The sequence below is a fragment of the Helicoverpa armigera genome, chromosome 1 (assembly GCF_030705265.1).
Source record: "Helicoverpa armigera isolate CAAS_96S chromosome 1, ASM3070526v1, whole genome shotgun sequence".
Classification (NCBI taxonomy): domain Eukaryota; kingdom Metazoa; phylum Arthropoda; class Insecta; order Lepidoptera; family Noctuidae; genus Helicoverpa; species Helicoverpa armigera.
The window spans coordinates 9,588,596-9,600,675 of record NC_087120.1 but is presented as its reverse complement, the minus strand read 5'-3'; the positions used below and the strand labels follow the sequence as shown (position 1 = coordinate 9,600,675).

Sequence of the window (12,080 nt, the reverse complement as noted above, 5' to 3'; positions counted from 1 at the left end):
GCCGCCGTGGCCGAAATTGGCCGTGGACTCCATTATAAAGCCTATCTTTTATGTGTCCAACAGTTTTATGAACTTCCTTTAATATTTCAAAATACTTCTCCATCGGAATTATACGGATACTAAGACCGTCGATATTTTTTTTTAATATAGTTTCCATAACGTCATATTTTGACAATCAGTAATAGTCCATGGAATTCTTTCGCGCGGTGACCCTACTGTTCTTAATTTGTTTTATAACCTAATAAATAATAAAACGTTGTTATAATTCTCCAATGTAGAATTATATCAGTTACATAAAAACACGATGTTTGCTAGTATGGATTTTTAAATATACCAAGTAAATGATGATGTTATTCAACATTTTTCGCTGCGAGAATTGTCATTGCAGTCAACGGCCGCCATCTTCAAACATAAACAAAGCGCTGGCAGCGCCCCTAGGGGCGCATTTACAAAACTATTTTACGATGTGATCAATTAATTTTGACCATTTCGTGAAGAAGCCGAGCTTTCAGTTGCACATATCGAGAAACAATTTCTCATCATTGATTTGCCCAAGTCACATCATGATATGGCCAATAGACAGTGAAACATTTCATGAAACGGGACCATTTCATGAAACGGTCGAGTCATTTCATGAAGTGGTCAAGTCTACGATAAGGCCACCACATATAGATATAGATTTGGGGTAAAAAGCAGGAATACAATTACATGGATTATAAGTGTGATAAATGCTAAATAGTACCTAATGTTTCCCAACCATAAAATTGTGACCATAAGTATTCTTATTTTCTCCTGGGTTTCTTTCGTTCCTGCTACTTACTACTTAGGTACTGCAGAAAACCAGTAGTAGAGAGCTGTAGCTGGAGAGAATAGCTGTACCTAAGTATTCTGATAAGTAGGTAATACCTACGCTCTTTCTAAGTACCTTTCAAAACTGTTGGTTGACCTTGGAAAGAGGATAAGTATTGCCAGTGCAGTCAATAGCGATGAGGAGGAATTTTATGACGCTTTTTAGGGTTCCGTACCCGAAGGGTTAAACGGGACCCTTCGGGTCACCAGGCTGTATCTCAGGAACCGTGATAGTTGGAGAGTTGAAATTTTCACAGATGATGTATTTCTGTTGCCGCTATAGCAACAAATACAACAAACGCGATTTTTTGATAATTTTTGCTCGATATCTATAAATATATATAGAATTAATATTAGTTTGGATGGTACGGAAACCTACGTGCGCGAGTCCGACCTGCACCTGGCCGGCTTTTATTTTTCATGTTAATACCTGTGTTATTATTTTTTTTGTGTAAATAACTATGTACATATAAGTCTCTGTTATACATAATACTTTTTTAATTGTAAGTAAAGGCAAAGAATTGCATAAGAATTGAATTTCGGTAAGAAAATGCTATTTTTTGACATATTAGAGAACCTTTCTTTAAAACCCATCGCTCATTAGGTGCATTGCTGCTTATTTGCAAGTATATTAGGAACTGTGTTGCTTAAAACAATTACTATAATAACTTAGTTTAAATCGATTTAAGATTTTTTTTTGACAACCGCTACAGCCTTTTTTAACAAATATAGTTGTGCAACATTGGCTCGATTAAAGCTATAATATAAACTTACACTAACTTGTGACAGCGGTTGATATGAAGAGTTGCCGAAAGCATCGCTCGCCTCGGACATGTATGAGGGTGACATGGACACCATAGCGTCATCAGACGGAGCCTCTTTCATCACTCCTCGATTTACCTCCGCTTCACTCACGGTGTCCGCCTCGGCACCTTCCTGCTTCATGCTCTTCGCAATATCAGCGTAACTGAAACAAAAACGATACATACATATTTTAATTTAGTTCATCACCATGCTTTGAAACAAAATTACAAACGAACGCACCTCATGATAACCGATAATTCAAAGTAACGAGGAGAGAAGTTATTTCTATGTGACTTGCAAGTGTGATCTGACCCACAGAGTCTCGTCGAATGATGCACATCGAGCGCAAGCATTTACCAATTAAAGGCCAGATTCGACGCAATTTATAAACGCGTTCGTGAAGAACGATTTCAATATAGAATACAACAGGATAATAGACTACATCGGGAGGAGGACCTTTGAACGGTATTATATTATTTTCTGCATACGTCTTTGTATGCACAAATACGCAGGCCTACATATATCGTTATTTGACGACGACGTACTTGCACACAATCAAAAGATTCCATTCCAAGATGAAATCCTCCGTCTTACTTTTGTACCTTGATATTGCCCATATTATTGATGTGCAATAGGTATGAACTTCTACGAAGCCCAAAAGAAAAATAGATTGGTATAGAGGAACTTATAATTTCATGATTGTCACCGATCGCAGCAAGCGTTGCTTAACCTTAAGATCGATAAACTCGGGCAACCGTTCTTAGCCACTAGGTACTTTCACACAGTACTCCTGTCATTTTTAAATACTAATGAATGAAAAGTTAGTCACTAAGGCAACATAAAAAAAGACGTACGCAAAATTGCGTAATATTCCTTCACGATAAGATCGCACTCGAAAAAGTACAAAGTGATATAAAATATGATTTTCAAGGGAAATGCGCAACGAGTTTTTAAATTTTAATGGCATTTATTTTGCAAATAAACTCTTTCCCAAAAAAAGAGGGCACGTATGCGAAGTCTTGGTTTTAAAGACTTTACGTGTATTTCAAAGGGTTTAAATAGCTGTAGTATGTTACTAGCATCAAAAGGGTTAGCCAAGTATGCGTGAGAGTGTATTCTAAATTTGAATTTTGTAGAATTGCTAAGAAACTGTTTAAACCTTGTTTTGGATTTATTCCTGGCAAAAAGTTCGTGGGCGTTTTGAAAAGTTTTTGACGTGATTTTCAGAAAACTAATAATATCTTCCTTTCTGCTATATCAAAACATCTTTGAAAAACTTACTTTTCCTTTTGTACCCATATTTGCAAAATATATATATCTTTATCTTTAACTATGAGTATTTGATAAAATTTTCACCTGCTCTAAATGGTCTATTAATGGCAATGTTAAGAGTTTCGGTATTTTTGTGTAAAGCGTTCTGTTGTCTATAAGGGATATTTTACACCGGGTGCGTACAGTATCTAAACAATAGAACTTTTTACACAAAAATACCGAAACTCTTAACATTGCCATCAATCATCAGTATAGACCATTTTGAGCAGGTGAAAATTTTTATCAAAAACGCATAGTTTTTCAAAAATGTTTTGATGTTCTCAGCTCCGCTCTCAGTTCTGATGACACTAGCGTGTTTTATAGTTTTAAAACTATTAATTTTTTAATCCACTCATTATACTGAATCCAATCATATATAATAGAAGTTTCTGTCGACTCTGGTTGTTTTTTTAGCCATCGGTATTTCCACACCGAAACCAACTAAAGGGTCATAGTCTCTTTTAAAGTCTAAACATACATGTCTTCACCATGAAGAGGCTGACAGCATCCAACCAAAACATTCTCGTACGTAAATACGTACCTTTATTCACTTACAAAATATAAACCAATGAATAAATCATAGATATAACAACAATCCATATAACCAAGTGGAATTAACGATCATAATTATTTTTTTATTTGTCAACTACAACATGAAAACATGTTTATATAATTTGTGATACGACTTAAATTTCAGTATTGAAATAAAAGTGATGGCTACTCAACGAAACGTAGGTAACGATATTCAGCGATATTGAGTTATTTTATATTGAGTTGCTTTATTTGATTTTTAACACACAGGTAGTAATTATATGAGACACATACGTATATCAGGATTGAATTACTGACGCATGTTATTTTTCTAATAGTGATTAATCAGCACCCACACTTACTAACTGCACTCTGGTGGGAAAGGTTATTGTTTGCAAATATGTATTTATACATATCATCTGTTTAGACATGTGCTTAATTACATTCACATCTAGCAGTAGTAGACGCCGTGTAAGTGTACTGTAGAGATGTAGTCTTAGTTAGATACTTTTTGGTGCTTTATATTCAATTCCGGGCCGGACAATGATGTAAATAGATTCGATTTGAAATAGATTAAGTTTTGATATTGAAGTGTGTCACTTCACCCCCGAGTCATAAAATAAACCAAAGTTAAAGTTCCTTTTAATGTTTTAATTGAAAATCCTGAAGATCCCCGGTCCCTAGCGCGCCACGCGCTACAGTACCGTAATGTACAAACTTATTTAAATGGAAACAAGTATATGGTCTTATAGTCTATTAGTAATAAATATAGTCGTGGTGGCTTTATTGGTAAAGAACCAACCCCTCAATTAGAGTGTGTGGGTTCGATTCCAGGTCGGGCAAGTACCAATGCAACGTTTCTAAGTTTGTATGTACTTTCTAAGATATCTTGGACACCAATGACTATGTTTCGGAGGGCACGTTAAACTATAGGTCCCGGTTAAAATCGAACATCTTTGGCCGTCGTTACGGGTAGTAAGACGGAAATATGTCTGGCAACTAGTACTGAGGTGTATTGGGTTGCCCGGGTAATTCGGTTGATGAGGTCAGACGCGCAATCGCTCCTTGTTAAACACTAGTAGTTATCTGCATTCGGTGAGACTGGAAACCAGCCCCAATGTAGTTGGAAAAAGGCTCGGGACATGGTTTATAGTCTTATAGTATTCACACAATTGTGTGACTTTGATAATACGAAAAACATATTCATTTTATCTACATAATACATTTTGAAAAATATTTATAGTCTGAGATGTAATATATATTATAGCACAGGGAGAAATGTATGACGACCGATATGTATGTATGTATTACATCCCATAATGAAAAGCCGGCTTTAAGCTCTCTTTCTACCAACATCATTCATAAAGGAGTCCGTGAAAAGGCATCAGAATTCATATTTATGACGTCGTTCTTACAAAGTATGCATAATGTATGGGAAAAAGACGATTTCATGTCCAAAGGCACATGTGATTTTCACATACTTATAGTAATATGTAATAGCAGTCGCCCGCTACTTCGTATGCGTTCAATGTTTTATCGTAAACGGGCTAACTGACAATTAAATCCCTTACTTCAACAACTTCCATGAACTACCAACCACCGGTTAAACCTTTATAAATGGGCTATCTAACACTGGATGAATTAAAAAATCGGACCAGTAGTTCCTGAGATTAGCGTGTACAAACAAACTCTTCAGAATTCAGAATATTATAACGCTATAGGAATAATTTTTTTTAGCTCTGTTGGGTAAGAGCAAGAGCTCAATGTGCTTGTGCCAGATCAGATTTTCGTCTAACAAAACTCCGAGGTGATTTCCGAGACTGTCGAGGTTTTGGGATTTTCACAAATTTTAAAAAAAGGTAAGTTTATTGTAAGTTTTATCACAAATTTTGAAGAGACTTAAATTCTTGATCTTAAAATTATGTACAAAATGAATAATATATTTTCTTTCCCATTAAAATATTCCAAAGTGACCTTTTCAAATAATACTAACCTTACAACTCGATGAGTGCAAACTACAAACTCCGGTTTTGAATTCCATTGATGATACGTAATGTAGAACCGAGTCTGTAACCATATCCACTGTTGCCCTTTTGTAAGGAATCGGTAGTAACACGATGTTAATTCACCTTTCTGCATCACTGAAATACAAGGAGTTCATCATATTATTCAAAGTTTTAACATATGACTTCCTGATAATAAAAAATAATATGCGTTATAAACGCTTAAGTTTGTACCTATGTATGATGATCAATATATGTTTGTTCCACACATATATTGATCTTTAAAAACTATTCTTTGGATTTTGATGAAAATATATAGCTTATACATAAGAATGAAATTACTCTACCTACAGAAGAATATCAAGAGTAATGGTATTTTTTATATTCCCGGGTTACTGGGTTATGGAGGTCAGAGTGCCAGTCACTCTATGTAAAAAACTGGTTCTGAGCTAAATCCGGTTAAACTTAAGGCTGGCCCCAACATAGCAAAATAAGTGTGAGAAAGAGCTAGGCAGATGATGGGTATTTTCTACTGTAAGTCGATAGCTTACAGTTCTATCATTTTATTCGATTCAGGTAATGAAAACAATAAGAAACTAGATATACTTACAAGCTTCGTGGCACGTGACAACTTTTTCTAAATCGTCAAAGTGGTAGTAATCGTATCCCGACGTGCCGAGTACTTCGAATGGCAAGTAGCCAATGATAGGCGGAGCACGGTGGTCCAGAAACAGGAATTTCCATTCTAGACTATGTCGCGAAGTGAACTCACTGCGACTCGAGTCTACTAGTGACACGTCGCGTATCAGTTGCGGTGTGTACAGTCGGCCCGTACATACGAACAGTAACCTGACAAACATAGACAACATTAAAAAACCTGTGTAACGAAAAAAGTCCACTTACGTAAATTTTAAGCATCTATATCCTATTTTATTATAAACAAACGAGTACTGCAGATTTTGACATTGTTTCTGTTGGCCCACGTATACAGCATACTCTATCGATATTGATTGTCGATGCCAATATCGACTATAATGCTAATGTATCCGAATAAAATACAGCCTAGATCACCCGGGATGGAGTAGCTTCCCAACAGTAACAATTTTCCCAATCGGGCCAGTAGTTTGACAGCCATTACCGTACAAACAAAAACAAATATTGTTTTGCCTTTTACCAGTACACTTATAGTGTTTAATCGCGGGTAAAGCTTTAGTTAATACATCGGCTAACATCAAATCTGTCGGCAGATGCTTCAACTCTACAACATCACCCTTCAATACATCCCTAATAAAATGATACCTTATATCTATATGTTTGCTATGGGCATGGTAGCCGGTATCGTTTGCAATATATAAAACTTTCTTACCTGGACTCATGGTCTGGTGTATAATTTGGCAAGTCATCATTATCAAGCGATTCCATGTTAGTTCCTAAAAAAAAACACAATTTTACTTATTTGATTAAGTACGTAATAAGGAATAAATAGACGTTCAGTTTATTCTGGTCGAGCCAGTTTAAACCAATACTGTATAATGAAAAACTTACGAAAATGACCGTTAAATTGTACAAGTTCATATGTGGTTTCATCTCTAAAATCCAATGATCCCCTTTTCAGATGACACTGGAAACGTATTTCGTTATCTAAAACAGATAAAACATTGATTGCAACATTCGTCTCACTTTATTTTCGATAAATTCTTGTACATTGATTTTTGTAAACACGGTACTATGAACACACAATTAATATAAATAAATATATATCAGGTACAAAAGCGCTCTGGTTCATTGTCATTCAAGAGATTTGCTTATTAAGTGAAATTTAATCCTGATTAGTTGCTAATTTTTCTAATGGTTACTCAGCAATACATTGTTGTGAAGGGCAAAATGTACAAATCCGTAATAAGACCTATCGTACTGTATGGATCGGAGTGTTGGACATTGAAAACGAGGAATCAGAAGAAAGTGCATGTAGCAGAAATGAGAATGCTGAGATGGATGTGTGGTGTTATAAAAATGGATAAAGTGAGAAATGATTACATTAGAGGAAGTCTGAAATTAGCATCAGTTACAGAAATGATGAGAAGTAGAAGGTTGTCATGGTATGGGCATGTAATGAGGAGGGATGATACGTGTGCAACAAAGTGTGTGCTAATTGTGAATCTAGATGGATGGAGGGGAAGAGGAAGACCTAAGAAAAGATGGATGGATTGCTTGAAAGATGACATGAATAGGAAGGGAGTGAGTGTTAGTATGACGAGAGACAGGGAAAAATGGAAGAGGATGACATATTGCGCGGGCCCAAAATAAAATTGGGTACAGGGCAGGAGGAAGAAGAAGAAGGAAAGACACACCCGATATAATATTATGACTAAGTAACGCAGGCAAAAGCGCAAGTTGGATAAATACTATCCCACAGAAATTCAGTCGCAATGCAATTTTGCCATCTTGCAAATAAAAAACGCAACACAATAACACGCTCAGAGTAGGTACTTATATTCATAATTATGAAAAACTCTATACAATTGTGTTGGTAGGTAGTAGCAGTACTTAATACTTATTTGAACATGTTGAATTAGAAAATGGTTCTAAGAGTACTTCTTATGCTCAGGCACTTCGCAGTGAAAACATGAAAAACAAACAAACCCACTTTCGTGTTTACGCTTTTAGTAAAGATATTTAAAACTATTATTAAATATTTCATTATTCGGACCCTAAACCAGGGACTGGTAAACGGATAGTGTGGCTTCCGTAACATATCGATAAAGAACTTATTCAATGGGTGCAGTAGTTTCAGAGCCTTAGGTCGCAAACCAATGTCTGTTTTTATTATATTAGTATAGATATCAGTATTTGGTTCATGAAAGCTTGCTGGGGTTGCAGGGTTGGGATTGGACACAAGGAGAGCGCTCAGCAAAAAGATTAATTTTAAATGCATAGCAAAACGCACAGGACTATTGTTCACTCATTGTATTTGAAGCGTATGTGTAAAAAGTAAGATCATAGATGCAACAGATATAATTTAACACCCTCTCTTCTATCAGCATAATAAGTCTTAGCAAAAGTTCTTTTACTTAAAAGTTATCGTAATGCTGTACAGTAGACAATATCTAGTGTATTTTTTAACTAAATAAACAGAACTGACAAGTAGTATCAATTTATTCGCTGCCAGCCGAATTTTTAATTACTTTTGCTTTGGCTTTACAGAATACTTTGCAAGTGCTTAAAGTTCATTTTAATGCAATAAATATTCATTAATGATTGAATGGTTGATATATTTTAAATTAATAATCAACGCAAGCAAGCACAGCAATGTCATAAATTTGATAATCCAACATTCAAACAATACAAAATTATGAAAAATCAATTTGCAATACAGTTTCAGTACATTTATGTTTTGTCAGTTTAGTTCATTATTTAGTTATAGAATAGTAACATGTAACATACATATATGGATAATAATATAGATTTACTACAGACGCTCACCTTTACCCACGGTGTGCATTGGGTCCGTTGCTGTTCGAGGATTCTGCAGTAGATTGTATAAGCTTGGCCGGTCATCTTCACACGCCAAGTCAAATATGCTTTTATTTACTACATCAGCCTGCAAATATTGAAATATATTAATAGAATTTTATTTCATTACATTATGTACAATCTTGGCTGTAAAGAATTGATTAGTGTTCTTATGAACTTACAGGATTGTGACCCAGCAATGATGTTATGCTTTCTGATACATAGTAAATTTGACCAGTAGCAGAGAACACCATTACAAAACCTTCAAGGGCTTCCAACACTAAATATGTAAATTCTTCATTAGACAAGAATGCCGGTTTCCAATCTTCTTGTACATCATGAGCTCTTGATCTAACAGTAATTTCTGAAACAATGTTGACATTATTATTTGAAGAGGGAAACAATTACATACATATTTAGGATTTCAAAGAACCTGTTAAGTATTTTTATTACTTTTTTGATTCATTATTAAAAACATTAAAAAATATTTTAATTCTTACCATTATGATTCTTCAAAAATGATATAGTGGACTTGAGAACAGTTGATTTGTCCATCTTCCTGTTGTTAGTGGAAACCATAGCACTAAGCTCATTAACCAGCATATTGAACTGGTCTCTCCGCTTCTTCTCGCTTAAGTTGCGAGTCCTCCTAGGAGAGAGTTCAATTAATACATGAGGTAATATTAACAGTACGCATCAACTTATCAACATAATTATTAAAGTGGATATATTAGAAAATGTTTTATGGGACAATAACTGAAACTGCAAGTTTAAAACAGAAGTATATTATGCATATTCCTCAAGGCAGACTGGTCTAGGCTACAGCTTGGCAATTTGAAAGTAAGAATAGTCAGATGTGAAATTTTGACACAACAGAAACAAGTATGGAAAAAAAATTACAAAACAGGGTCCTTATTTACGATTGAACTTGCTGATGTCTATTATGGTATACATACCTACACATATATTTATGTACATACCTCTTCGTATCATCTTTATCATCTCCGTCGTCGTCCATGGTGCTGGTACTTATGTACGGAGTCAGCACTCGGATTGCAATCACTATTTATGTATTTTACATCGCAAATATTACAATGGCGAAATCATCCACCTGACACAGCAGGCGCTCGGGTGTTGTACCAGCTGAAATCAGATACAACTCCCCAGTTATTATAAGTACAATACACGTCTCTGTATGGATACTAACACAACATTTCGATTGATGCTTGAAACGCTGTCTATGTAAGATGCATTTACTTGAATGTGTAATTGGAAAATGAGCTCTGTGTACCAAGCACTGCGTCAATTTGTTGTCGATCAACTCTTGGTCATGCAAAACAATATCACTACGCACCCGAAATGAATGTGTTATAAATATTTATTCCGAACACTGATTAATAATAAAAATCAGCATTTGTTAGTCACTTTTTGGTAAAACTAAAGACCTCACACAACACTGTGAATGAGTTCGCTTTGGATTCGCACTCGATGACTCGAACGAGCGAGTCGCACGACATAAGCTGCCATAGACAAAAAAGTGTGTTTTTATGACATAAAGTCTAATTAGAGGACAAGCTATACGAGACCAAACGCAATAAAAATTGTATACTTGTATTGTATTATTTAACCTGTTTTTTATATATAATAAATAGTTTAATATTATCACATTTTTTTAAACTAGCAAGTAAGCAAAATATGACGATTGAATTAATGAATGAGTTATGAATGACAGTGTACAGACGAAACCACATTTTCAAAACGCCACGCGACGTGATAAAAGTAAAAAAAAATCGTTAACAGTCAGTCTCCCAATGAGGGATTTTCTTTTTATTCTAAGGCTCACTAACGTAATAGGCAACGCCATCTGTCACTTTCTTGGGAACTATTTATTTATTTAAACTTTATGCTACAAAACATTTTTTTCCAGTCAACATGGTGCATTAGTTAATAAGACAAAAATACAGTATCTCAATACTGAATACTTAATAATTATATCAACATTAACGCAAATACACACACTAAAGAGAGATTTATATATAAATACATACATACATAATAAATTATTATAATGATGATACTATCAACGTATTTTTACTACTTTTGTTTGTACTTCCACATAGCATTTTTAAAAGGTTGCTTGCTGGTGGACTTCCTGATTTCTAAAGGTAGTGCATTCCACAGAAGAATAGCTTGAATGTGAAAAGAAGAGTGAATAGTGTATAAAGTATGAGTAGGACAGTGAAGAAGAAAGGCGTGAGAAGAGCGGAGTTTTTTGGCTCCGGGCTGATACAACGGTATTGAAAATGAGGAATTAAATACGAAGAGGGAGCAGGAGAGTTATGTAAAGAGTAAAGGGTCGTCAATGCACACAGAGATCTTCTCTAACGAATGGACACCCATTTCAATTGCGTCCTGTACTCAGAAACATGATCGTACTTCCGCAGGTTGAAGACAAATCTTATGCAATTGTTGATAAGCCAATCAAGTTTGTTGAGCAAGTCCGCATTCAGAGAGTACTAACAATTATAGGAAATATTAGAGACTGCACAAGGTTACATAGGTCTTCCGCGTCAAACTTAACCGATTTAGATAACGTAAGATTCCAGTTACAGGCTTACTCACACAAGAGTCTCGACCAAATGCAAAACAAGGTTATTGACATTAAGGCTAAGCGGAACAACAACATCGTTTAGGATAATCTCATCACTAACAACTGCATACTCAAGCACTACCACAATCATCTGATGATGATGTATATGTTTGTCCGTGTTGGTGATTTGCACGGTACACATTGGCTTTCGATGTTGCGTCGGGTTTTAATAATGTGTTTCTGGCTAATACATTTAAATAGAGGGTAGAGATACGGAGAAATATTTTTATATAAACGGACATTGGAAATTTGTCAAAATAAATGTGGAAACTTGTTCGTTGATCAGAGTGATTAACTTCTAACAGAATTTTCTAATTTACGTTTAGGGTTCAATCATCGCTAAATATGTATAAATTAAATTGGTTCAATCGTTTTTTATAAGGTAATGGGTCTACGTACATCTACACTCCATATTAAGA

General features: G+C 35.1%; 1 protein-coding gene across 7 annotated transcripts in view; it reads right to left on the bottom strand.

The window, feature by feature from the left end:
* Positions 1-10,542, bottom strand: part of LOC110378229 (circadian locomoter output cycles protein kaput) — a 28,742-nt gene extending 18,200 nt beyond the window's left edge. Inside the window, exons 1-10 of one of the 7 annotated variants that reach the window (XM_049839094.2) lie at positions 10,269-10,542; positions 9,992-10,154; positions 9,512-9,660; positions 9,194-9,375; positions 8,982-9,099; positions 7,044-7,139; positions 6,865-6,928; positions 6,109-6,347; positions 5,489-5,636; positions 1,624-1,816 (exon numbers count right to left, since the gene is read on the bottom strand). In XM_049839094.2, the coding sequence (XP_049695051.2) occupies positions 1,624-1,816; positions 5,489-5,636; positions 6,109-6,347; positions 6,865-6,928; positions 7,044-7,139; positions 8,982-9,099; positions 9,194-9,375; positions 9,512-9,660; positions 9,992-10,029 (1,227 nt within the window). In that variant the 5' untranslated portion in view covers positions 10,030-10,154; positions 10,269-10,542. The remainder of the gene's footprint in view (positions 1-1,623; positions 1,817-5,488; positions 5,637-6,108; positions 6,348-6,864; positions 6,929-7,043; positions 7,140-8,981; positions 9,100-9,193; positions 9,376-9,511; positions 9,661-9,991; positions 10,155-10,268) is intronic. The other 6 variants (XM_049839061.2, XM_049839232.2, XM_049839170.2 and 3 more) reach the window with 6 other exon arrangements.
* Between the last annotated feature and the right edge of the window lie 1,538 nt (positions 10,543-12,080).